At 37.9% G+C, this 25,786-nt stretch overlaps 4 protein-coding genes and 1 non-coding gene across 8 annotated transcripts; 3 read left to right on the forward strand and 2 right to left on the reverse strand.

The window, feature by feature from the left end:
• The first annotated feature begins 500 nt into the window (after positions 1–500).
• LOC102612859 (kinesin-like protein KIN-7F) lies at positions 501–5,768 on the forward strand. 2 transcript variants are annotated; one of them, XM_052440750.1, is made up of 12 exons: positions 501–726; positions 828–1,186; positions 1,461–1,550; positions 1,662–1,762; positions 1,854–1,967; positions 2,069–2,150; positions 2,238–2,305; positions 2,392–2,457; positions 2,565–2,689; positions 2,935–4,753; positions 4,933–5,228; positions 5,332–5,768. In XM_052440750.1, the coding sequence occupies exons 2-12, from the start codon at positions 970–972 to the stop codon at positions 5,672–5,674; spliced, it is 3,321 nt and encodes a 1,106-aa protein (XP_052296710.1). In that variant the 5' UTR covers positions 501–726; positions 828–969; the 3' UTR covers positions 5,675–5,768. The 2 variants fall into 2 exon arrangements, with proteins under 2 accessions (XP_052296710.1, XP_052296711.1); XM_052440751.1 differs by having other exon boundaries at positions 5,338–5,768.
• Positions 5,769–5,826: 58 nt separating this feature from the next.
• On the reverse strand, positions 5,827–10,257 carry LOC102612149 (protein ACCUMULATION AND REPLICATION OF CHLOROPLASTS 6, chloroplastic). 3 transcript variants are annotated; one of them, XM_006473534.4, is made up of 7 exons: positions 9,805–10,254; positions 9,487–9,717; positions 9,177–9,401; positions 8,597–8,857; positions 7,553–8,516; positions 7,010–7,146; positions 5,827–6,241 (listed from the first exon to the last, which is right to left on the reverse strand). In XM_006473534.4, the coding sequence occupies exons 1-7, from the start codon at positions 10,087–10,089 to the stop codon at positions 5,948–5,950; spliced, it is 2,397 nt and encodes a 798-aa protein (XP_006473597.2). In that variant the 5' UTR covers positions 10,090–10,254; the 3' UTR covers positions 5,827–5,947. The 3 variants fall into 3 exon arrangements, with proteins under 3 accessions (XP_006473597.2, XP_006473598.2, XP_006473599.2); XM_006473535.4 differs by having other exon boundaries at positions 6,099–6,394; positions 9,805–10,257; XM_006473536.4 differs by having other exon boundaries at positions 6,099–6,332; positions 9,805–10,256.
• A 71-nt stretch (positions 10,258–10,328) lies between these two features.
• Positions 10,329–10,401, forward strand: TRNAE-CUC (transfer RNA glutamic acid (anticodon CUC)). Its single transcript has one exon. It is a non-coding gene; the product is annotated as a tRNA-Glu (tRNA).
• Positions 10,402–10,972: 571 nt separating this feature from the next.
• LOC102625603 (probable LRR receptor-like serine/threonine-protein kinase At4g36180) lies at positions 10,973–15,995 on the forward strand. Its single transcript, XM_006473839.4, has one exon. The coding sequence runs from the start codon at positions 12,452–12,454 to the stop codon at positions 15,851–15,853; it is 3,402 nt and encodes a 1,133-aa protein (XP_006473902.2). The 5' UTR covers positions 10,973–12,451; the 3' UTR covers positions 15,854–15,995.
• Positions 15,996–17,046: 1,051 nt separating this feature from the next.
• Positions 17,047–21,004, reverse strand: LOC102613541 (1-acylglycerol-3-phosphate O-acyltransferase). The gene is made up of 9 exons (XM_006473540.4): positions 20,585–21,004; positions 20,151–20,387; positions 19,583–19,629; positions 19,348–19,466; positions 19,097–19,257; positions 18,527–18,636; positions 18,355–18,454; positions 17,404–17,527; positions 17,047–17,316 (listed from the first exon to the last, which is right to left on the reverse strand). The coding sequence occupies exons 1-9, from the start codon at positions 20,788–20,790 to the stop codon at positions 17,191–17,193; spliced, it is 1,230 nt and encodes a 409-aa protein (XP_006473603.2). The 5' UTR covers positions 20,791–21,004; the 3' UTR covers positions 17,047–17,190.
• Positions 21,005–25,786: the final 4,782 nt, after the last annotated feature.

Genomic DNA, 25,786 nt, shown 5'->3' on the forward strand with positions numbered 1-25,786 from the left:
AAAATGCATTAATAATATGATATAACTAGCAAGCACTGAAAAAATTACAGCAAAAACATTTGTTTAATTCAACAGTGTTGATTCTTTGTATATAAGTGGTTTCTGAGATCAGAGCTGCTAATATCACGTTCAAATATAAGAAATTGTGGATCAATATAAAGTTTGACACAGCAACTTTCTCGGTCCATTGATCCATTTTTCTATTCTTTTAATTGGCAAAAATGTATGTATTCGAATGCTCTTACACTTATTCATAAATTGAGCATAATTGAATGGCTTAACCCCACAAATATAAGGCAGCTAAATAAAATGCGCAGCGCTCTGGGCATTCTGGTCTCCAAATTTATTTTAATAATTTACAGCCAAGAGCAAGAGGGGTGGTAGACTGTAGACTGCGCGAATAAAATACGGGGGAATTAATAAGGTTAAAATGGTAAATCAAGAGCCTGTATTAGTTAGTTAGTCTGGCGGTTATATTTCAATGGTCGTTACCTATTCCAAATCAGCAAGAGAGAAGCTGGCATTTGGTTTGTCTTCTCTTTCTCTCATCTTTCTGCCAAGACACAGAGAAAGGGAGAGAGAGAGAGAGTCAATTTTAGTTGAATTTCCTCTGATTTTACGGTACTTAATTTTGACAAATCAATTTTAACAAGTGCATTTCATCTTTTTGCTTTCTTAGATACCCGTGTAAATTATCCTCCATCTCCATTGAAGCAGCATTTTCTCGTAAGCACCTCCCCTTCATTTTACCAAGTTAAAAAGTTCCAGTTTCCCATTTAATCTTCTTGTTTGCTCTTGCATCTGATCCATTTATATACCCTGTACAGGACAATTCTATCGTTCGAAAATTCATTTCAATATTCTTTGAACGGAATAAGGATCGGTGTATGGTGTTTATGGAATTTAGTTTTTGTTTGTGAAGAAAATCAAGTTATAAGAGAGAGGGGGTAAGAGTAAGACGGGGGGCCAATGGGCGGAGAGGAGGTGATTCCTGAGGAAACTCAGGGCCTGTCTCTGACCGCTGGCCAAGAAGAAAGAATCTTAGTTTTTGTTAGATTGAGGCCTTTGAATGAGAAAGAATATGCAAGGAACGATGTTTCAGATTGGGAATGCATAAATAACAACTCCATCGTTTTCAAGAACAGCTTACTTGAGCGTTCCGTGTACCCGCCTGCCTATACTTTTGGTACGCAAGAACAGCTCTGTGTTATGAATTTTGTGATATATATGAGCATTTTCTCAGTCGACCTCATTTTGATTTTCATTCTTAATTGCATCTCAAACTCCAATTTCTCCTTTGAATTTCATTCATTGAAATGTGTTGTAGCTCAATTCAGGATTTTTATTTCGGACCAGTTGTTTGATTTATGAAGTAGTTAATTGTTTCGGACTTATATTGATATTGTGGTTCATAACATACATATATGTATTTTTTTTTTGGGTCAATTTGCTGGGAATAGACAGAGTATTTGGGTGTGAATGCCCCACAAGGCAAGTATACGAAGAAGCAGCAAAAGAAGTTACCCTTTCTGTAGTCAATGGCATTAACTGTGAGTTATCTCCTTTTCATTCCTTTTCTGCCTGTTGATTTCTATTACCACATGCTTCATTGATTGATTGATTTATTTATTTATTTATTTTTGTGTGAAATATATTGCCAGCGACCTTTTTTGCATATGGGCAAACAAGTAGTGGAAAGACATATACAATGGGCGGAATTACAGAAAATGCTATTCAAGATATATATGATTACATAGACACGGTAAATGAAATATACTTTGTATTATTGAAGTCTATCAGAATCTTGCACTCTTAACACGGAAATGGGCTTTTACTTCTTGTCTATATTTCAGCATCAAGAACGTGAATTTGTGTTGAAGTTCTCTGCCATGGAGATTTACAATGAATCTGTTAGGGATCTCCTCAGCACAGATTCTACTCCACTTCGACTCCTCGATGATCCAGAGGTGACTGCCATTATTTGTTTTTTTAATTTGGTCAGAATGTTGCTTTGGGTATGTTTTTTTTTTTAGTTGGGACAGACGGAGTAACACTCTCACTTCAACAGAAAGGGACTGTTGTTGAGAGGCTTACTGAGGAGACGCTGACAGACATGAGCCATCTGATGGAACTCCTTGCCGTCTGTGAAGGTAAGACATTTTTAGTATCACATCAATGCTTGTTCGGCTTTCAGGTGATAACTTCTTTAATTTTTTTTTTTTGCCTCATTATTGCAGCTCAAAGGCAGATAGGAGAAACCGCTTTGAATGAAACCAGCTCGAGATCCCATCAAATTTTGCGATTGGTATGCACAACATAATACATTATCCAACATGCACAATTTTTTTTTTTTTTATGTTGTTTTCTTTTTCAAATGATGCATTTTTGCAGACAATAGAAAGTTCTGCTCGTGAATATTTAGGTGCTGGCAATTCAAGCATTCTGTCAGCCAGTGTGGTATGTTAAAAGCTTTTCTCTTTCAAAATATTATACGAACATGGCAGCAGCAGCTACTTCAAATTTCATATAATGAAAGGGAAATTCAATTTGATTTTTTCACCTAGAACTTTGTTGATCTTGCGGGGAGTGAGCGAGCATCTCAAACATTAAATGCTGGTGCAAGATTGAAAGAAGGTTCCCACATTAATCGAAGTTTGTTGACACTGGGAACTGTAATTCGCAAATTAAGGTTGAAGAATTGTTTTATATTGGCTTTGAATTCTTTTACTATAATTGGCATTTACAATGTTTACTAATTGCTTCAACATTGGGATTGTTTGAGAATGGTCTCAAATTTGAGGCAAATGTTATGCAGCTTGCCTAGAAAAGACTAACACAACATTTCTTCTAATCTTCCATTTGGGCCCGATTTGTTCTTTTATTGCAAACACAATTCTTCCATTTTTGACAATTTACTCCCATGATTGGATGCAGCAAGGGAAGAAATGCACACATTCCTTACAGAGATTCTAAGCTGACTAGGATTCTACAGAATTCCTTAGGGGGCAATGCCAGAACAGCCATCATTTGCACTATGAGCCCCGCTCGCAGTCATGTTGAGCAATCAAGAAATACTCTCTTGTTTGCAAGCTGTGCTAAAGAGGTGGCAACCAACGCACAGGTCAATGTGGTAATGTCAGATAAGGCATTGGTAAAGCAACTACAAAAGGAGTTGGCTAGACTGGAGAATGAGATGAAGAACTTACAATCCACCCCCAAGAAATGTGACTTTACGTTGCTGAAAGAGAAAGAACAAGTTATTGAAGAGATGGATAGACAGATAAGAGAGTTGACCAAGGAACGTGATCTTGCTAAATCCCGAGTTGACAATTTGCTACAATCAATTGGAGAAGAAGATCAACGATCGAGATTAGATGAATATTCAGAAGTAGAATCATCAGATATATACAATCCTGTACATTCGGACGTAGGACTTGAAACATACAAAACATCTAAGAATATTGACAATTCTCAGCTGGATAACAGCTCTCCTAAATTTTTTCACCTTTCTGAGAATCAAGAAGACAATTCTCTGCTGGATAACAGTACTCCTAAATTTGTTGGGCTCGATCCATGTCAAGGCTGGGATGACATCACTAGAAAAATTGATGAAGATTCTGAAGATACCTGCAAAGAAGTTCGATGCATTGAAATGGAGGCCTCAACCCTTAACAGGAAAAGTGAATCTGATGTTGGGAAATTTCCAATGACAGGAGCCATGGAAGAGGCTGCATTTTCACCTCCCAGTCAGAAAGTTAGAAGTATTGTAATGGAAGAATCAAGCATGGAGAGGAAAACAGGCTCTGATGTCTTTTCACCTGGGCCCGAGGAAAAAGAAAGGAGATCATCTATGACAAAAGCCACGTACGAGGCTTCAGAACTATCCCCTCGGGGAGATAGATGTATTAAAATGGAAGAATCAAGCATTAACAAGACCACCGAACCTGATGTCTTCTTATCTGGTACAGAAGAAGAAGGGAAATTATCTATGACAGGAGACATAGGTGAAGTTCCAGTCACTTCCCCACAGAAGGAAGATAAAGGGTCAAGCCCAGTTGATAAACATGACACTGAAGCTTTGAAGCAAAAAATTCAGGATCTGCAAAAAACCATCAGCTATCTTGTAAGTTTGTACCCTGTGGAACAATCTCCTCCATCTTCTTCTTCTGATTTGTCTAGCTTAAAAATGAGTCGAAGTGCAAGTTGCAAAGCAGCTATCGTGTCGATGCAATCTTCCCTAGCTCTTGAGAAGACAGAAAACTGTGAGAATACACCAACTACATGGTCTGATAAAAATGTCCCTGAAAAACCCGGAGGGTTTAATGGAAAACTTTCTGAATTGAAGCATGGTCCAAAGGTTAGAGATTTTGATTCTCAAACTTCAATTAGTGCTGCTTCCATGGAAGCACAAAGCATCAAAGAGTATGATGCAGATGATGCTAGTAGCATTTATGAACAGAGCGAGAATGCATCATCTCTTTGGTTTGAGAAAGCTGTACACACACCGACTACCATGTCCGAAAGAAGCTTCCCAATTACAGCTGCCAGAACCAGAAAGTTTTATGAGTTTAATCACAGTGGCGACATCAGAAATTTTCACAGTAAATATTCTGAAACTTCTGTTAGTACTCCTTCAGTAGAATCACGGAGCGGCAAAGAGACAGATACTGAAGATAGCGGCATTCATGAATTTGTTTCAGAAAAGAAAGAAGTGATCAAACTTCCATCTTTGAAGAAATTTGGTGATTATTTGGTAGGAACCACTATCACTTTCTCCCCTCTCTCTGCATTGGATACCCATTCTATTGGCTTCTTTCTCAAGCAAATATTTTTTTTTTTGGAAGATTTTATTTTTCTTGATTAGCAGCATCTAATATTTTTAATTATATGCATCATCATTGGCCTAAGCATCGGTGGATTGCTGTGTTGTAGGTTCAGGAAACGGGAACTGATTACACTGAAGGATCCATGAAGAATGCAGAGGAGGCTGGAATGGATACAAGGAAGGATATCATTCAACCACTTTTCAATTGGCCTGCAGAATTTGAAAGGCAGCGGAAAGAAATCATTGAGCTTTGGGACGCCTGCTATGTGCCATTGGTACACAGAACTTATTTCTTCCTCCTCTTCAAAGGTGATCCTTCGGACTCTGTGTACATGGAGGTGGAGCTCAGAAGGCTGTCTTTTCTGAAGGGCGGTAATATCACCAAAGAGAGTTTCAATTCTAGGTATTATGAACGCATCAACGCATTATTGCTTGATCAAATGGTCGCTAAAATCTTCGAAGTTATATAGATTTTGATGGAATTATTTTAACATTTTTTTATTAAGGGACAGCTTGAAGGGTCTATACCGAGAGAGGGAGACATTGAGCAAGCAAGTTCATCAGAAGTTTTCAAGGAAGGAGAGAGAGGAACTCTACAAGAAGTGGGGTATTGCATTGAACACGAAGCAGAGAAGTCTACAGTTAGCACGTCGGATATGGTCGAGCACAAAGGACATGAACCACATAAAAGAAAGTGCATATCTTGTTGCAAAACTGATCGATTTTGTACAGCCAGGCCAAGCCCCTAAGGAGATTTTCGGACTCAGCTTCTCACATGGACCGGGCTCTAAACGTCGAAGATCATACAGCTGGAGACCGAGCAGGAGGTCTTCTATGTCTGTTCTTTAAGCTTGACGAACAGACACCACCGTGTACTTTTAGTATTGATTTCGTGTCTTCTTCCTTTTTAGTTGCAAGTATGAAGGAAACTTGACACTGACGGACTGACCTTAGTAACTTATTAATTTGTTTCTTTATTGTTTTACAATAATTCCGGTATATTATTCTGTAAGCAAAACGAATAAATTTGGTTATTGATAATTCAATGGTCAGATGTTCTATTTATAAACAAGTTGACAGATGACAAAATGGGCATATCACCAGCTGTGATAATAATTTACATCATTTATAAACTATCTTAGATCCATCAGTGATTCTCCATCCTGACTTTGTACTGGATAGTTCATATCTTGCTGTGTAGGTGCTGATTTTTTCATCACAGTTCTCAGGATGAACCGTGTCTGTGAGGCGGGCAGACTCTTTTACTGTTGCTTCCACCCAGGCATGCCGCCCTTCTTGAGAAAGAGTCACGCTGTCAATTGTCAGGTTCAACAGAGAGTAATCATATATCCAACCAAGTTGAGCAATTTCAGATGCACGATCCGTCCATACTTTTAACATCTGACCATCCAAAACCTGGCAGTTTCCCCAAGTGTTAGGAAAATTCTCCATCGCAGTGATGATTGACCAAAACAGAAAGTCTTCAGAAACAACTACGTATTCATTACTGCCATAGGTAATTAATCAAACAAATTAGCACATCCCAAAAATATGCATATTTGAGGTGACCTGACACAAAAAAAAAAAAAAAACGTTGTAGTAATACTGTAATTGACTGAAATGAAACTTGATGTAAGTCACACTTGCAGCACCCAACAAGACTACAGGCACTTCCACTGTAATAGGCAAAAGTTGAAAAATGATATTTGCTCATGTGTGTCTACTGGGTTAGCAAATACATTAGTGTTAAATGTACCTATCCCATCCTACAGTTGTCTCAACTGAAAATAGCTAGGAAATGTGTCTAGTCTCAGCTGTACACCAAAGGAACCCTCTAATTAATGATTGTTTTTGTTCAAAATTTTGTCTGGTTTGAGGTCTAAATTGCTGGAACCAGAGATGTTTCATTGGCACCCAAAACTTGCTGAATGATTAACAGCTACCAACAGTGATGTGGAAGATAAGTCTTCCACAACACTTAAGCTGGTGGCTACCAAAACAACACAGAAAAGGCATAATCAAATCATTACCAGAAGAGAAATATTCTTCATGCCCAAGTTGCAGGTGATGTCAGATATGAGTGGGAATTATCGACACATTTGGTTTCACGGTGTGATGGCTAAGAGGAAAAAATTACGTTCTAACCACCATATGATAGAAAAACATATAACCAACAGTTCTTACCTCTGGCAATTTCCCTAGCGAATGATCAGGTCCAAAAGCCTGAGATTTGATATTCTGCCACTTGCGAACTATATCTTCTGCAAGCCTTGCATCCATTCTGGGCAACTCCTGCCCCAACTTTTCATCTAATAAGGGCCCTGCACGGTGGATGTGGCAACAAAACAAAAATTTTATACATAAGAGAGTTCAAGATCCAACAAGAGAAAATGAGAAATGTCAAAGATTTTGCTTAGTCAATTCCTTAGTCTGATCAATGTCAGACATCTAAGGAATTTGGAGCAACCCTGTAAAATTAACTGAATGTCCAAAGAAATGCATGTACTTTAAAAACAAATAGACAATTCAAGAATTTTTTTCCCCCCCTGAAATATGTTGAAGATTTCAAGCAGAAGTGCACATTCTGACATCATTAGCAGAAGAAAAGATGTTTGATGGAACCATGTGGATTGAAACACTCCCAAGAAAGAGATATCTAAAGAACTCCATGATATCCCAGTTAAGGGATATTTGGATGGCTAGCCAGCACATGTCGTTAAATCTTACCTGCATCAATAATATCAGATGCCTTGGCCAAACCAATTTCTTTCTGTTGAACAGACGAGATGTTCCTGGCAGGCAAATACTTCAATCCAACCAAAGTTATTAATCCAATTGCCACACCAGCACACATAATCTTCACACCAACATCTTTAATTTTATCAGTAATTGATTGTTCTCCATGTATGTCATCAGAACTACTTGTTCCATAAGCATCAGTTGTAAAAGCAAAGTTATTTTGATCAGATGTAAGAGATTCTTCAGTTTCTACAACAGGAACAGGATCGTATGTCTCTCCATGTTCTACATATTTCACGGCTTTGTCCCCCTGACCAAGAGGAAAGACCTTCTGCAATGCCTGAATTGTACTAGACTTAACATGATCCAGAACAGCAGTAGCCTCTGTAGCTCCAATCCTAACTATGGCAGCTGCTGCAGCTAAGGGCGAACTACCATTTCCCTCCAGTCTTTCTAAATATCGAAGGACAGTAGGATCATCATAGTAATCACCAAGTTTGAACCGTATATCACTGGTGTCCCTGAATCTAGGGAAAACAACCTCTGCCAGCCATGTCTCTAACAGCTTACAGAGACCAGGAAGATCATTGTCATCAGCTTCCTTTGAGTTTTCCAAAACAAAATCTACAATGGCTGGATTTCTGTATGGGGACTTATCACTATCTAAGCCCAACCATAAGCGACACTCATCAAGCTTACCTACAAGCAGCGAACATAGACCCCTTTCCAATGCGAACTCCATCTCATGTTTTTCCAAGGGAATATAGATAGAGCCGAGGTCCCGTAAAGTTGGTACCTTATTCTGCTGAAGGTGCTTGAACATGTTATCAGCATCTGCAATGAGATGAGGTTGCTTACCCACAAAGGCTTGGGCAACAAGTGCAAGTGCCACTCCATAAGCTTCAAAAGTTTCAGCTGGGATGCTATTTGGTGTCGCAGAAAATAGTTTAACCTTTCATGGGGAAAATAACATGTTAGGGAAAAGAAAAAAAATGACGAGGGTGGTTTGACAAAGAAAATTTTGTAGTCTACCTGCTCAGCTGATGTCATACGTAGAAAGGCCTCATTCATGAAAGATTCACGTGTAAATCCCCCAGCAATTGCAGTGGCTCCCCCTCCTCCAACAGCCCATAGTATGTTGAGCATACCATGAAGTCCTTCTTCTCTTCTTGCTTGATACTCACCACTAAGGGGTAAGCCTAAAAGTTCCAGAACACAGCGTGGGTTGATCTCCTCCAACGTCTCGTCAATCTGTGCCTGCAAATCTGGAGCGAGACTACTGGCCCCTTCCTCCTACATTATAAAAAAAGTATTTATTTATCAATTAATTTATTGCGAACAAGAAAAGCAACCAACTCAGGCAAGCTGTAGCCAAAAAAATCAGCTGCCCAACCTTGTTCATTTTGTACCTGTATGGTTTATCATCAAACATAAGTTAAATAAATTTAGTTAAAAACATTTTGAGAACTAAAAAGGTTGCCGAATGTTTGCTTGTTCAGACAATTATAATGGGACAAGACGTTTGAATTGAGTGTCTTAACCAAATGTGTCTCTAAGTGCTCAATCTGTGAGAGAGAGAGAGAGAGAGAGAGAGAGAGAAAATTGGTGATACCTGCAGCAGCTTCAAAGCCCTCTCGAGCATCTCACAGCCTCCAATGTAATCAGGCGGATTAAATGCCATAGCATCCCTGGAAATGTCAACATAGGCAAGTGCCATCGCCAAGACAACATCTTGCTTGAAAGACTTGGGAAGTCTCTCTCTCAACAGACTCTCTCCAATTCTAAGCACTACCTCCGTCTCCCCAGCTTCTTGCAACACAAGCAATGCTCCAGGAACCTTGAAAATTTCACACAAATTTGTTGTCATTACCTCAATCAAACAAGATCTGGCATAAGAGAATTGAAGGCATGCAATTAATTACCTTGTCCCAAGGAACTTCAGTGAGGATTGTATCGGCATGGTCATCAGCGAGGCCTTGATTGTATTCTCTTCTAGAGCTAGCATTAGCTAGGGTTTCACAAGCAGCTTGAAGAATCTGTCTACGGCTGATCAAAGCATCAGGGCTAAACCCGTACTGAGGTGGTTTAGAAATCCTAGCTTCATAAGCCCTCCTTATTCCATCTCCCAAGAAATGAGTCTCCGCTCCCAACGCCTGTTTAATAATAATGATTTATTATTATTATTATTATTATTAATCACATTCATTAACTCGTTGGTTAATTGACAGACCAACACTGACCTGATAGAAGTCGATGGGGATGGATACGTGGCGGTTGGTGGGAGTAGGAGGGGGAGGGGTGAGAGTGACGGTGGTGTTTGAGGATGAGGAGAGAGAGGAATTGTCGGCGGTGGTGAATTGGAAGTCGGCGAGGAGGCGGTGGGCCCATTTGCTGGCGGAGGAGACGGTGGTGGTGTTCAATTTGGAAATGGAGGGTCTTTTACTACTAGTACGAGGCTGAGGCGCTGGAACGAGCAGTGGACTTCGAAGACCAAAATCAATGTGTCCCAAGGCTTGCATTTGCATCTTTTCTGTTGTGCCGCGCTTCAACAAACCCTCACTAATCTGACAGATTCTTTCACTCTTGACTCCACCAAAGTGTTAATGATTATGTGCCGTGGATTTCTTTTCGAAATTTTGTTTGATTCCAATTATTTGGCACTTAGATTGCTTTTTCAGACTTCATTTTAATTCATGCATTACTTTTACTTGGATGATTTCCTTCATACATTCTTTTATTAAAAGTTTTGCCAACGTCTCAAAGCTCCGTTGTAGTCTAGTCGGTTAGGATATTCGGCTCTCACCCGAAAGACCCGGGTTCGATTCCCGGCAACGGAAGGTTTTTTCTAATCTTTGGGTCTTTCTCTTTGACTTCACTTTCTGGGCTTCTATTTAACATTTGGGCCTTCCATTTTTCTCTACAGAATTGGGCTTCTCTAGCCTTTCCTCCTTTGTCTTTCATTTACTTTCACCATCCGCAATGGTTCCAACGGAAAGAAGATGCAACATTATTATACTAACCAACCATACAAGTTGGGTTTGCTTGTGTGCTATGAATTGAATTTGAAGTAGTGTGATCTGCCAAGGTTGTTTGGAAATATCGATTCAGTACAATCTTGAAAATTATTCTAGTTAATTACATGAATTGCTTCAAACTTAAAATATTCAATCAAACTAACTACAACCCATGGGCCTAATTTTACCCCAAATTTGAATAACATGGTCTTGCTGATCACACAATTAACAATGAGTTAGACCCCTTAAAAAAAAAAAACAATGTCTTTGATAATCAATGTGGCAGTAGTGGTAGTAGTAGTAGTAGTAGTAGTAGTAGTAGTAGTAGTAGTAGTAGTAGTAATAATAATAATAATAAAGCTTAAATGAATTTTAGCATTATTATACTAGTTGGCTGTGTTGGTGTTACAATTAATCTTAGCAGACTTGTGCCATAAATGTTGACAATATAATATACACATTATGAGAAACGGAAAAAGAATGATAAAAACTAAAGATAAGAATCATGTCCTTGCAACTTTTTCTTACACAATGATGGCTCCATGACAACCCACTAGCTAAAAAGGCTGATTGTTGAGATTAACTCAACAATTAGTAGGAAAGCTGCTTAGCTGATGGGTTTCTCAGTAAATGTTTGAAGCTCCTGGAATTGAATGTTGGTTGGTTCTTAATTGGTGAATGTTGTTGATTCTCTAAATTTGCGTTCTTCTTTAGTTCTTAACCAACGAAGCTACTGCGTACTTATCAGCAAATTTAAAAGTGTTTTTTACAAAGGCACAAAGAAGTAGAGGTTTAAAAGAAAACCATTGCTGTTGCTAGTAAATAATTAAGAAATCATTAACAAAATTAATAACCCATACATGCAATGCAATGTTTGTCACCGTGAAGAAGCCGCACAACCCAATATGTCCATATTATCTTTAAAGGAGGAGCCCAGACGGGCTGTTATAAACTTCAAACATCCCAACTTAATTTGATGATTATAACGTCTAAAATTTTTATCAAATAATACCCCTCACAAATTCCACGTTCAAAAAGTTGTAAAACAGTACATACATTCTTTGTCAACTTCGTAACTTCCTATTTGGCACTTGGGTTAATCCAATAGATTGATCCCTGGAAAGCTCGTGACCTTGCATGCTGTGATAGGTAGCAGCAGGCTATGAGCATTGAAAATTCGAAATTCAATTCATTTATTTCCTGCTCAAAAGAAAGACATGTCACTAAATTTTTATTGTAGTCATGTAAGATGTAACCCTGCAAGAGATGACTTCATATTTATCTATATGTATGTATATATATGTGTACATCAAGCAGCAGTGGCCTGACCCAACCCAATGTGACTACTGACTATGAGGGTGACAAATATGAAAGAGAACCCCCCTCTCCTCGTGATAAGATATCACAAGACTTAATGATTCTTCCCCCATAAGAACTTGAAAAAAGTGCAACAACGAAAAGATCCAAAAAAAAAAAAAAATGATACGTATACAACGCAACAAAGCCCCTTGATAAAGAGAAAGAAAGAAAGTCCATGCACCTTTGGGGGAAGTGAGCAGGCACGACGAATAGGAAACAAAAAGCAGCCCCAAATAATAATAAATAAAAAAGAAAACATATCACAGTTGAATTGAAAAGAAATAGAAAAGAAAAAAAAAAGGGGGAAAGAGAGAGAGAGAAGCACAAGCACAAGCACAAACACAAACACAAACTTCTGGCGCAGCAAATGGCATCGTTTGTGTCAAGCACTGTCTTGCTACTAACATACGCTCCTCCTCAAACCCCACAACCACAGCTTCTTCTTCTTCTTCTTCTTCTCTCTTAACAACAATCAACAAGCCATTCGTTTGCCCATTCTCTTCTTCAAACACTCATGGCCGCAACATCAACAGCAACGGCTATTTTTCTCTTCGTCACACTAACCCACTTTGCCTTCGGTGAACAAAACGCAGTCGTCTTGTCAGAAATACAAGCCTTAACCTCCTTTAAACTACACCTGAAGGACCCTCTTGGTGCACTCGACGGCTGGGACTCTTCCACGCCGTCAGCGCCCTGTGACTGGCGTGGCATTGTGTGTTACAACAACCGAGTCCGCGAGCTCCGGTTGCCTCGCCTGCAACTCGCTGGTCGACTCACTGACCAACTCGCCGACTTACACGAGCTTCGCAAATTAAGTCTCCACTCTAACCACCTCAATGGCTCTATACCTGCTTCTCTTCATCAATGCTCACTCTTGCGCGCTGTTTACTTGCAGTACAATTCATTCTCCGGTCATCTCCCACTCTCCATTTTTAATCTCACAAACCTACTAGTCCTCAACGTAGCACATAATCTCCTCTCAGGAAAAATATCCGCAGATATTTCGCCATCCCTCCGATATCTTGATTTATCCTCAAATGCATTTACAGGTGAAATACCCGGGAATTTCTCGTCAAAATCTCAGCTTCAGCTTATTAATTTATCATACAATTCATTTTCCGGTGAGGTTCCGGCGAGTGTTGGTCAACTTCAAGAGCTTGGGTACCTGTGGCTGGATTCTAATCACTTGTACGGAACTTTACCTTCAGCTATATCAAACTGTTCTTCGCTTGTGCATTTAAGCGCTGAAGATAACGTGCTCAAGGGTTTGATTCCCGGTACTATTGGCAGAATTTCAACGCTTCAAGTTCTATCTTTGTCGAGAAATGAGCTCACGGGTTTGGTCCCTGTAAGTGTTCTGTGTAATCTTTGGGGTAATATCTCTTCTCTGAGGATTGTTCAGTTGGGGTTTAATGCCTTCACGGGTGTCGTTAAGCCGCCTAATGGGAGGTGTGTTAGTGTTTTGGAGGTTTTGGACCTTCAAAATAATCGCATACGCGCCGTGTTCCCATCGTGGTTGACTAATGTTACTAGTCTTAGAGTTATGGATCTTTCTGGAAACTTCTTTTCTGGGAATTTACCTGCTGCTGTTGGGAGTCTTGATAAACTAGAGGTGTTACGAGTGGCCAATAATTCGTTATCTGGGTTAGTTCCCGATGAGATTGCGAAATGCAGTTTGTTGCAGATGTTTGATCTCGAAGGGAATCGGTTTTCAGGTCAAGTTCCTGCCTTTTTGGGCGGAATTAGGGGCTTAAAGATTGTATCTTTGGGAAGGAATATGTTTTCGGGGCTGATTCCGTTGAGTTTTGGGAATCTTTCTCAGCTGGAGACATTGAATTTGAGTGAAAATGATATAAGAGGGAATATACCAGAAGAGATCACGAGGTTGAGTAATTTGACTACTTTGAACCTCAGTTATAACAAATTTGGGGGGAAGGTTCCTTATGATGTAGGGAACTTGAAGGGTTTGCTGGTTCTTAATTTGAGTGCTTGTGGGTTTTCAGGAAAGATTCCGGGGAGTATTGGGAGTTTGATGAGGCTGACTACTTTGGATTTGAGTAACCAAAATTTGTCTGGTGAGTTGCCTATTGAGCTCTTTGGGTTGCCAAGTTTACAAGTTGTTAGCCTTGAAGAGAACAACTTATCTGGTGATGTTCCTGAAGGTTTTAGCAGTTTAGTCGGTCTACAGTACCTCAACCTCAGTGATAATGCCTTTACTGGTGATATTCCAGCAACTTACGGATTTCTTCGGTCATTGGTTTTTCTCTCTTTGTCACACAATCAAATTTCTGGTATGATCCCAGCAGAGCTTGGTGCCTGTTCTGCTCTAGAAGTCCTTCAGCTTCGTTCAAATCATTTTACAGGCAATGTTCCAGTTGATATCTCACATTTATCTCGTATAAAGAAGCTTGATTTGGGTCAGAATAAATTATCTGGTGAAATCCCAAAGGAGATCTCAAAATGTTCTTCTCTGGTTTCTTTGACATTGGATATGAATAGTCTATCAGGCCGCATACCAGAATCATTCTCAAAGTTATCAAACTTAACAACATTGAATCTTTCAACAAATAGGTTGAGTGGAGCTATTCCTGCTGATCTTGCACTCATATCAAGCTTAAGATACTTAAATTTATCAAGGAATAACCTTGAAGGTGAGATTCCAAAAATGCTTAGTTCTCGATTCAATGATCCTTCCATATTTGCTATGAATCGTGAACTGTGTGGAAAGCCATTGGATAGAGAATGTGCAAATGTGAGAAAGAGAAAAAGGAAGAGGCTGATAATACTGATTTGTGTGTCTGCGGCTGGAGCTTGTCTTTTGGCATTGTGCTGTTGTGGCTATATTTATAGCCTCTTACGCTGGCGTCAGACGCTTAGAGCTTGGGCAACTGGAGAGAAGAAGCCAAGCCCTTCTCGTGGTAGCTCAGGAGCTGAAAGGGGACGTGGAAGCGGAGAAAATGGAGGTCCAAAACTGGTTATGTTCAACAACAAGATAACGTATGTAGAGACACTGGAAGCAACAAGACAATTTGACGAGGAAAATGTGTTAAGCAGAGGAAGATATGGTCTTATATTCAAGGCTTCCTATCAAGATGGAATGGTGCTCTCAATCCGGCGGCTTCGTGATGGAACCATTGATGAAAACACATTCCGGAAGGAAGCTGAAGCACTAGGCAAGGTGAAGCATCGAAACCTAACAGTTTTACGTGGCTACTATGCAGGACCACCAGATGTAAGGCTGCTCGTTTATGACTACATGCCTAATGGAAACTTAGCAACTCTTCTTCAAGAAGCTTCTCATCAAGATGGACATGTGCTAAATTGGCCAATGCGTCACCTCATTTCACTTGGCCTTGCCCGCGGACTATCTTTCTTGCATTCGCTTGATATGGTTCATGGTGATATCAAGCCACAAAATGTCCTTTTTGATGCTGATTTTGAAGCTCATTTATCAGAATTTGGGCTAGACCGATTAGCCATAGCAACCCCAGCTGAGGCCTCATCATCTACCACTCCAATTGGTTCATTAGGCTATGTATCACCTGAGGCAGCATCAACCGGTCAGCCAACAAAAGAAGCGGATGTGTACAGCTTTGGGATTGTATTGTTAGAGATACTAACAGGGAGGAAACCAGTAATGTTTACACAAGATGAAGATATAGTTAAATGGGTGAAGAAGCAATTGCAAAGAGGTCAAATTTCAGAATTGTTAGAGCCCGGCTTGCTTGAGTTAGACCCTGAGTCATCCGAGTGGGAAGAATTCTTGTTAGGTGTTAAAGTGGGGCTTCTTTGCACAGCTCCTGATCCACTCGATAGACCATCAATGGCAGATATTGTTTTCATGCTTGAAGGTTGCAGGGTAGGGCCAGATATGCCATCTTCAGCTGACCCCACGTCCCTCCCTTCTCCAATGTGACATTTTTTCAACTGTAATTTCAGTACAAAATTTCTTCGGTAAAGAAGTCATTCTTGGAGATTTAGATTATTATCATTTTCTAGATAAGAAATGTGTTGTATCAATGTTATTCCTTTTTATTATTACTAGTTTTGGTTCTTTATTTGCTCTTTGTTCCTCCTTTTTTCCCCCCACAATATGTATACCTTCTTTGACCCAATGGCGACGTTGGAGAAGCTGAGTGGTACGACTACCACTGCACCATCCATCAAATAAAATATATCAGTCATCCCAGCTGCTTCAAGCGGGGGTTGGGGGTGATGGGCCGTAAGCCCATTCCCGCCAAAAAAAAACGTATAATGTAAAGCCACGTGGCGAATAGTGAGGGGAAGAGAAAGTAGCCGTTAATGTGAGTAGCTGAATTTGGAAGTGTCTTTATCGGAAAAAGAGAGATGGCGTCAGCTGCAGTCTGGAAATTTAAAGACAGAAAAAGCAAGGAGAGCCTAGATTCTTTAGAGTCCTTTTGCCACGTAGGATTAATAGTATTGACCAGCACGTGGCCCCTGGCTTGCTCCTGTTGTGAAGCAATAATTTGGTGGCACGGAAGTTGTATGGTTTTGGGTCCCATTTCCATGAGCCATCCATCGTTTTAAATTCTGCAGTAATTGCAGGTGATAAATTTGGCAGTGTTGAACTGTTGATCAGTTGATGTGTCTTGTGACTGGCGGAGTTCAGACCCAAACCCAAAATTCAATCGGGGTCATGACAATGGACAAGCAACGGTGATTTCGGAATCTTCAATGGGTCATTATCAATTTTTTAACTTTAAGATATTACTTTACCTTTGCCCCACTGCTACCTCTACCAACATTAAGACTAGCCCAGTGGTGGTAACCCACCAACCTATACCGTCATTTCATATAATTGGAGAAGTAGACTTATGAATCAAAATTTGACAATCTCCGAATTTTACTATCAAGTACATGTAAATAAAATCTTTATGTGTGTGTGCGCGTGTAAAAACACACCCCAATTTTTCTCATGCCAGTCGCCTACGAGCTCCAATTTAAGGCCCCATCTACCAAGTAGGTATGACATCAACCAGTTATGAATGATTTCTTTACTCTCATCCTATTCTATTTCCACAAATCCGCCAATAGAAGGCAGCAAGACCGATCTTATCGATACTCCAACTAAAAAAGGGAGGGAGAGAATTTACTAGCTGAAAACGTAACATTCTTTCATTCAGTATCAGCAAAGAATGTTCTATTGATGAAAGAAATGGTAATCTAACTCATAAATCAATGTAATTTATATTATACAAAAATTGGGGAGGCAAATTCACAACATACAAGTTACTAGGCTGATGAAAGACCTTCAGGTAAAGATTCATGATCAGGGTCAGGTGAAAGAAACCTCCGGCAAGCATAGAACATGGCTGCATGGAAACCACTTGGGTTGTCTATGAACACGAAGTGCCCACCCTGCATATTTTGTTATGAGAAGAATTTTGATTATAGATGGATAGACATATTGATGGATGGATAAAGAGACATGATGGAGATATAAACCTGTGGGACCCTAATAATTTCACAAGGGACTTTCATATGCTTGCGAGCTTCCTGTGCACCTTGATAGTTCATCCAATCTTCGAAGCCATATATAAAAGTTGTTGGCACTTTCCACTCTGGGGCACTGTCAAGAAAGAAAAGAGCTGCTTTATGTTAACCAGCTCTTACAAACTCAACAAAGTCTGACAAAGGAAATGTGATTCCAAACCAATCAATCAACTCTACTAGCACATTGTTGTACTGTTGAATATCAGTTTTAGATGGTATCAGTATCCATAGGATAGCAGTTGGGAAGAGCTTCTTAATTCTAAAATACATTCCAGGCAAGACTAGTAATGTACTTAAGCTTCAAAGAAGTCTTTTGCATGGTGAATTCAAGAAGGTAGTCTTCAACCCATAGTATAATAAACAAGCGAAAACCAATGGGACCATCCTTATTGAGAAAATGAGGTGAGTCTCATATGAAATGCACAGACCACTAACTGAAACAACAATATTGAACAGAAGCATTACAACAAGTTTGTAGAAAGTTAGAAATCTCACATTGAAACAAATTTCCAGTTACACCCATTGCTGGACCAAATTGGCTTTGGGCATAAATAATAGCCCTTCTCATTCTCTTCCTACCCACTCCTATCACCAGTCAGATACTTATGCAATCCCTTGCCCATTTATAGGAATATATAACCACAATACCATAATATTTTACAGATATAAACCAATTAATTATGCATTTCACATATGCAACCTACACACTACAACAATAATAAACTAAAGCACTAAATGATTGAGGATTCGCAAACAAAAAAGCAATGAGTAATTATGTATGAAGATACTATCAAACTATATAATTTAGAAATATGTGTAGCATATGATATGATAGCAAGCAGGGCAATTTGATAACTAATAACTTTTAAGAGAAAATTTTAAGATTGAGTTGGATCATCAAACCTGTGTAGAAGGGGCATTCGAGCAAATGCTCCAAAAGAAAATATGTATTTCAAGCACAGCTCCCCACTTGCTTTGGCAGCTAAAGTATGATACACATAGTCTTTCAAGAGAGAAAACACATCAGCTATCTACTAATCAAATGCGCTGCATGCAATCTATAAATCTTACTAACCTGTCAGCAAACTGGACTCCTCTGTGGTCAATACACTTCCAGATGAATATGCACCAAATCTAGCATTTGTGTACTTACGAACCAGGTCTGGACCCCAAGGACCTAAACCTCTGCATTAAGAATCATCCAATATGACAAAACTCAAAGCAATCATATAATGAGTGTGTTATATATGATAAATGATAGAAGATTTATAATGCAGACAATGAGATAAGGATTTATTTAAAAAGTAAAAAAGAGGATGAAATTTCATCAATCATCCACTCTAAATAGCAGCTGATATCCAACAAAAAACTTCTACTTGAGGATGCATGAGATAGTTTATTGGAATAAAAGCTATTTAAAAGGATAAGTAACTTGACCCCATTGCACATTCAGAGGCTGTGCCAATAAAAGCACAGAAAACTGGAAAGGACATGGGTAAACAAAACTACATGTAGGAAATGATAATCTGAAACAGAAAGAAAAGGGAGAGATGAGCCACACTAATGTTTTAGCACACAACCACAACAAAATTTTCAATTAAGTGCAAGAGATAAGATAAACACGCTCAAAAACAAGCAAGTATACCTGATAATTTTCTGTGGAGTAAAATTAGATTCCCACAAGTGGTTCAAAATTGCTCCTTTCCATGTTGCCCTGAACTTGGTAATCCACTCAGATTTGGCATCTGATTGAGCTGAAAATCCAGCAGGTCCAACTAAAATCAAGTGCTGGACATGCTCGGGATGCTGTGACATAAATAAAATTTGACATCAGAAGATAAAATGTTGTCACATATTACTCTTAATATCCAACTATCAACATCGAAAAACAATCACCTTGAGAGCATATTTAGCGGCAACATACCCTCCAAGAGAATGCCCAAGTAAAATGAAGTTGCTGAGGTTTTTGGCTTTGCGCCATTCCTCAAAGGAATCAATAAACCATGCTTCAGTTTCTGCATTATCAATATAACAGATTATATTGTAGTACTTTAGGTAGCAAACTAACTCATGATAATTAAGGCAGTAGAAAGAGATGGAAAAGAAACAACCCAGAGAGTACACGTCTAACCTTCTGTGCTTTTGCACGTAAAGTCAGGCCTGCTTGATCCACCGCAACTGCAAAAGTAGTTGAAAAGGGACACTATGAGCATATAAAAGTTCTATCTAAACTTAAAGAACCCAACAGTAAGAAGCATTCCACTAGAGAATGCTTCTTCAACGGTGCATGAAAGGTTTATATGACCAAAAAGACTTGCAGTATGGGTGGAAAGAAACTATTTAAAATATAAGAAGCTTATAATGAGTCCAACTAGGGACTACCAAGTATTAAATAATAATAGTTCAGCATCCCTAACACGTGCAATTAACCATACTCAAAGGCAACCATGGAGGAACATTCCCATCAGCAAGGTTCTTAGTCAAAAATCCATGAAAATGTAGAGAAATATTGATTTTAGAAAAAGCAAATCAAGCATTTACTAAATTTATTGACCCCCACAATTTATGAGCACAAGTAAACAATCAAATGATGAAATTCAAGAATTTTTAAGAACAAAGGCTGGAAGCAAATTACAAAATTACACAGGTAATACAAAATTAATCAAGCATGAAGCAAATTCAAAAGAAACAGAGCTTACCCAAGTTGATCAACAGCAATGACTCTGAAACGACTAGCAAGAGCATCAAAATTGCGAAAGAAGAAGCCCTGGGATGCTCCATATCCATGAACCATTATAAGAGTGGGAGAATCCTCTTTGCTATCAAAAGTAACCGTGTTGATGAACCTTGGTTCATCGCTTGAAGAACGAAACCACCTGATTTTCGACCCAGGTGGACTTGAACCTATATTAACTTGTTCTTGAACATATGGAGTCCTAAAATGCAAAAATAATTAACAATCATCGATTAACAAGACTAAACAATTGACAAAGATGTTAAGCTGGAGAGAATAAAAATAATTTTTTTTTTAATTTTTAAAAAGGAACTTTGTCTATCTTAATCTTACTTTTGTGTCAAGGGTTTCAAGAGAGAGAAGAATTACTTTTTTTTTCGAAAGGGAGAGAAGAATTACTTGATTATAGAGAGGAGGCGCTTTTCGGCGGCAATGATGTGATTGTTAGAAGTGGGAATCCAACGGAGGACGGACGGCCAGGACCATCTCGATTTTGCAGTCGTAGATGATGATGGTGTTGATGTGGCAGCAGCAGAGGATCTTAGCTCGCTCTTGCTAATTTCTTCTGCCATTTTCGGAATTGAGCTGGACCCCCGCAGATTCATACAATTTGGGTAACGATTGCTGAGCAGGAACAGTGCCGGTGAATCAATTATCGATAATTATGTCGGAACACAACTAGCCACAAACACCCCGTTATTTATACTTGCTTACCAATACGAACATACATATATATTACGCGACAGAAAAGGAACGGTTAATTTAAATCGGTTGGGGACACGTGTTACGTTTGAGAGGGCGAGTGGGCTTCGATTGTTGACTGCTAAGAAACTTCTCAAAAAAGAAAGAGCTTTAGAAGAGGAAAATTGGCGGGGGGTTCTGGTGAGGGCACGCATGACGCAACAAAATCAATAAATCGGCGGCGACATTGGGGATATTTTGGTAAATAGGGGCAGAGATATATTACGTTTGCCGTGACGTACGTGCAGAGTCAAGAGAGTACAACAGCCAGAGCAGCCATTCTTTAGCTTGAACCTCAAGATTTTCATCAAATTTGAGATGTGGTCCACACGTCCGAAAATTATGGTTATAGCTAAGTTAGAGTTCTAAGTTAGAGTTCACTTACAGTATAGTAGGAATTTTAATCGCACACATAAAGTGATAAATAATAAAAAATTTATAATTTATTTATTTATTATTTATCACTTTTCGCATGTAGTTAAGATTCGTATTTCATCGTAAGTAAACTCCAACATAACCGAACTCAAAAATTATTTATCGTAGATTTATCTCCTCATAATTTCTAATTCTCCTTTGAGCCTATAGTATAGTCTTTCTTTTTATATAGGAGAAGATAATTATTCTTCTCCTATGGATGTACTTTCACCGATAAATTGAGCATAGTTGAAATATCTTAGGTCTTAATCTCTACAGTGTGATATTGTGATGTCACTGTTTAAACAATAAGAATATTTACCAAACAAATATTAACTTGATTTTGAGTCATTTGATGATGTTTTTAACTTTTAAAATAATCATTACTAATTTCATTGTACAAATAATAAAAAAATGAAGAGAATTAGTTAAGTATTTTATAAATTTAAAAACAATTATATAGTTTTATAAATATTATTGTTAAAATGTTGTAATAATTTATTGACCAAATGGACATAATATCAAATGAAAATGTACATAATCTTTTTCATTGTGAATTATAATTTATTGTTTGCTTTGCCAACTCAAAATAATTAGTAACTGAAAATATTCTTTTTTCTTTCACAAATTTTTATATATGCTATCTAAAAATAATGAATAATAGAAAAATCAACTACAATTTCCATCAAATAAAACCAATACATTGTATAATGAAACTATGTTAGCAAAAATTATGATAAGAATGGTGTCTATAAATTCAATAATTTTTTTTTCTCCCTCATTGAAGAAGGATAATTTTTGGAATATTATTTTAGCTTTTCATGCAGTTAGAGCTCAAAATTCTTTTCTTTGAGCCTTGCGTCCAACTCCAGCCTCCGGGAGGCTGAGAATTACTCATGTTGTGACATAATTTTCGCATGCCTAAGGAGCTTAAGACTTTAAAATTTAACTAGGATTTGTAAATATGCCTAGGAAATTTACGATTTTGTAAATCTGCCTAGCGAACTTAGTACTTCGAATCTTCCTAAAAAATTAAGGATTTATAAATCTATCTAAGCATCTTAGTCTTTGAAATCTTGCCCGAAGAATTCAGGTCCTTAATTATGCATAAGGAACTTAGTAGATCATTTGTTTAGGATTTTAGACTTTCATTGCCTAAGACTTAGAGATTACAGGGTTTAATATCTTATTGCCTTGAGAAATTTTCAGGGTTTTGCAGTTTTATTGCGTGAAAAGTTGCATGACTTGAAAATTTATTTCCTGACGTGTTTTAGGGCTTCTTTATCTTACATCTACATATTTCCTAGGGCTCTTTACCTAGGCAAATTTGTTGGTATATGAGAATAACATGCATTTTCTGTCTGAGAGTTTTTTCGGGACTTAATTTGCCTGAAGTGTTTTTAGAGTTTTTGGTATGAAGTTCATTTTTCTTTTCGTAAGATTTAATTTTAGGTTTTTGAAAACAAAAGAGCTTCGAAGACCTTTTTCTGAACCATTTTATGTTGTTGTTGTTGTTATTTTGATAAAAGAAGATGAAGCGATGCAGTTTCAAGAAAGTCAAAGCTCTATTACTAGCTTGGCCAACGTGTATTCATCACTTTTAGATGCGAATTTCATCACATTTTTTATAGCTTGAGACATAGGAATTTAATCTGTTGTTGGGCTCACTGTCGTCACTGCATTTGATTCTTGAAATCTTGAGGATGCAACGAATAGGTGCATCCTACTTCTGTTGAAGATTTCAAATTTTGCTTCATAGCTTCAAGTCTACAAATGGATGTCGGATGCTGCATTTGCACCTAGGTTGGCTGATCATGGATTGTTGGCTAAATTGACGCCCCAAATTTGTCTTTTGCTTTGTAAGCGGCTGAATCTATGAATTTTGGTTCCTGAATTCAAAATCACTCGCCAAGTATATAAACTTAGTATTCGAAATCCTTTAATCTTGATGTCTTTTTTTTTTTTTTTGTGGGGGGGGGGGGGGAATATAATCTCTTGGTTTTCAAATTGTCAATGACCCTAGGGGCTAATCTCAGCTCGTTTGTTTCGTCGATTTCGCTAGCTAAAGCAAGCCTATTTTTGCTTTGAAGACATGCCGTGGTTGCATCAAATTTCTCGGAGGGATTTTTCAGCATTGCTTTCCATTCCTGCATTTTCCGCAGACGATTATCTTCAACTTGTGAGTCTTCTCAGAAAAGAATAAGTAAATAAATAAATAAATTCGCGCGTCTTCACAATTGGGCATCACTTTGTTGCTTTGGATTCATCAGGTCATTTATGCATTTTTTTTCCCCCAAAATTGTTGGTCAAATTCATATCCTCTGTACTAAGAGACATTAATTTGTTACCTCTTGCTTTTGAACGATTTGCATGCATATTGATCTTCAATTGAAGTGAGAGTCACCCGAGGCAAGCAGCTTGTGGTTTTTTGGTGGTGAGTCTGTTTAAGGCTTTCTACTTCTTGCCTTCTAATGTTCACAAATTTGAAGAATCTAAAATTGGCTTGCTTTATTTCTTCTCAAGAGTTTTGGATTGTGACGGTAGATGTTGTAACTCGATAAGTCCTGACATGAGTTGAGTTCAAATTATCCTCTAACCTGCTCTGCAGAAGATCCATAGTACTTTTAATGGAAAATTTATGGTGCGTTTGAAATTGAAGTTTGGCAGCTGTAACTTTTAAATTACAGCACTAAAATATTTGGTAAACACTAACTGCTATAATTTAGAAGTTATTTTAATATAATTTTTCACTTGTATAATTAAAAATCTATTATATCTTTAATAATTTTATCAAAATTATTATTTAAAATTTATATTTACTACATATTATTAATTTTTATTTTATAATCATATTTTTTTTTCACAGCAGCTATAGCTTAAAAGCTATATCACTTCAATTCCAAACATACCCTTAGAATGTTTTGGTCTTGGTGCCACAACAACTTGGTCATCAGATGTTTTTGCCGTTTTGAAAAAAAAATTATCATCGAAACTTGATTATTTGTTGTCCGTTATGTTTTCAGCTTCGTTCAGAAATACTTTTTTGGTAAAATGACAGCAGAAGCTTGTTTGATGATGGTAGTTTCATGTAAACTTTATTTTTCTTCTTGTGTCTGATATTATTATGTACAGGTTCTTGCATCAGATCGTGGATTCTATGTTGCAGGAAATCAGTTGTGTCAAATATGATTTTGCCTCTGCAACTCAGTCATAAACACTTCCCTTTTGAGTCTTATCTTCAATTATCTGAGTGAATTGCTAGTGCAAATGCTGAGATAATCTTTCGTAACTTGTAACTTTTAATTGAAGAAGTTGCTTTAATTTTTCCTTAGCTTCATAATAGATTCATAAATGTTGGAACTCTTTTAATGGTTTCAATATGCAATACGCCAATTTTCGTACTTTATTTGCTTGTTGCCTCGCTTTAACCCTAAGCACCTGGTGTGTTCTATTTAGAGTCATATTGTGCTGTGAAGGGAGAATCTCCGCTAACGAGGCTTTACTGGTCTAACTTGTCTTAGAGCGAAGACTTATAGCTTTGTAACTTTGGTCAAGTTCCAATTGGAAGAATGGAAGTGGACTCTGTTGTTCTTCGCAGTTGTAGCAAGTTTCAAAGTTGATATGATGATGAGTTTGATACGATGATACTTTAACCTCGTACGAAACTATATTTGTGAAATTTGGGATGCGTTTGAGATTGAGGTGCTGTAGCTGTTGGAAAAAAAAAATTATAACCATGAAATAAAAATTAATAATATATAATAAATATAAATTTTAAATAATAATTTTAATAAAATTATTAAAGATATAATATATTTTACATTAAACAAGTGAAAAATCATATCAACATAACTTTCAAGTTACAGCAGCAAGTGTTTACCAAACACTTTAATACTATAGCTTAAACTCAACCTCAATCCCAAACGCACCCTTAATCTAGTATAGCATTTGTTCTTTGTTCATGGGAAAAGTATGATCAGAACTTATTTCCGATTGAAGGGAGGTCTTCTTGAGATGAAAATTCAGAGAGGGTTTCTTGAGATGAGATTTCTAACTCTCAGCAAAAACTGTTGATGTCTTGATATAATCTCGTTTTTAAGGATGAGTGAAATGCAGAGAGATACAGAGAAGTCTGAATTCTTCGAACAAGAAGTTGAACAAGAGTAGAAGCCTTCTTTCTCTTGTCTTGCCTCTCCCCCTTTGGCTTCTTCTTTGAGTTCTATTCATACACAAATATGTGCGGCGTTGGATAATTTACCAATCTTTGGCGCAAGGCGGAACTGAATATCAGGGTTTCTGCTCTACAATTTTAATTTAAATATTATCTATAAGTCTTCCAATCTTCCAAATAATAGGCTTAATTATTAATATAAACCTCCCAATACAAATATTATAAATCACTGCTTACATTTTGTCACCACAACTCGTTTTTTAGCCTGGACTGCC

This window comes from Citrus sinensis, chromosome 5 (genome assembly GCF_022201045.2).
Source record: "Citrus sinensis cultivar Valencia sweet orange chromosome 5, DVS_A1.0, whole genome shotgun sequence".
Taxonomy (NCBI): Eukaryota; Viridiplantae; Streptophyta; class Magnoliopsida; order Sapindales; family Rutaceae; genus Citrus; species Citrus sinensis.

What these genes read in the sequence shown, in the direction of transcription:
- LOC102612149 (XM_006473534.4), bottom strand. Translation starts at nt 10,089, where the DNA reads ATGCAAATGCAAGCCTTGGGACACATTGATTTTGGTCTTCGAAGTCCA. An exon ending in TCCCCATCGACTTCTATCAG is followed by an intron (nt 9,718 to 9,804) that starts GTCAGTGTTGGT and finishes ATTATTAAACAG; the next exon opens with GCGTTGGGAGCGGAGACTCA. An exon ending in ATCTGATATTATTGATGCAG is followed by an intron (nt 7,147 to 7,552) that starts GTAAGATTTAAC and finishes TCCACCGTGCAG; the next exon opens with GGCCCTTATTAGATGAAAAG.
- LOC102613541 (XM_006473540.4), bottom strand. Translation starts at nt 20,790, where the DNA reads ATGAATCTGCGGGGGTCCAGCTCAATTCCGAAAATGGCAGAAGAAATT. An exon ending in ACTCCACAGAAAATTATCAG is followed by an intron (nt 18,637 to 19,096) that starts GTATACTTGCTT and finishes TTCTTAATGCAG; the next exon opens with AGGTTTAGGTCCTTGGGGTC. An exon ending in AAATTATTAGGGTCCCACAG is followed by an intron (nt 17,317 to 17,403) that starts GTTTATATCTCC and finishes CAAAATATGCAG; the next exon opens with GGTGGGCACTTCGTGTTCAT.
- LOC102612859 (XM_052440750.1), top strand. Translation starts at nt 970, where the DNA reads ATGGGCGGAGAGGAGGTGATTCCTGAGGAAACTCAGGGCCTGTCTCTG. An exon ending in GACTCCTCGATGATCCAGAG is followed by an intron (nt 1,968 to 2,068) that starts GTGACTGCCATT and finishes TCACTTCAACAG; the next exon opens with AAAGGGACTGTTGTTGAGAG. An exon ending in ACTCCTTGCCGTCTGTGAAG is followed by an intron (nt 2,151 to 2,237) that starts GTAAGACATTTT and finishes TCATTATTGCAG; the next exon opens with CTCAAAGGCAGATAGGAGAA.
- LOC102625603 (XM_006473839.4), top strand. Translation starts at nt 12,452, where the DNA reads ATGGCCGCAACATCAACAGCAACGGCTATTTTTCTCTTCGTCACACTA.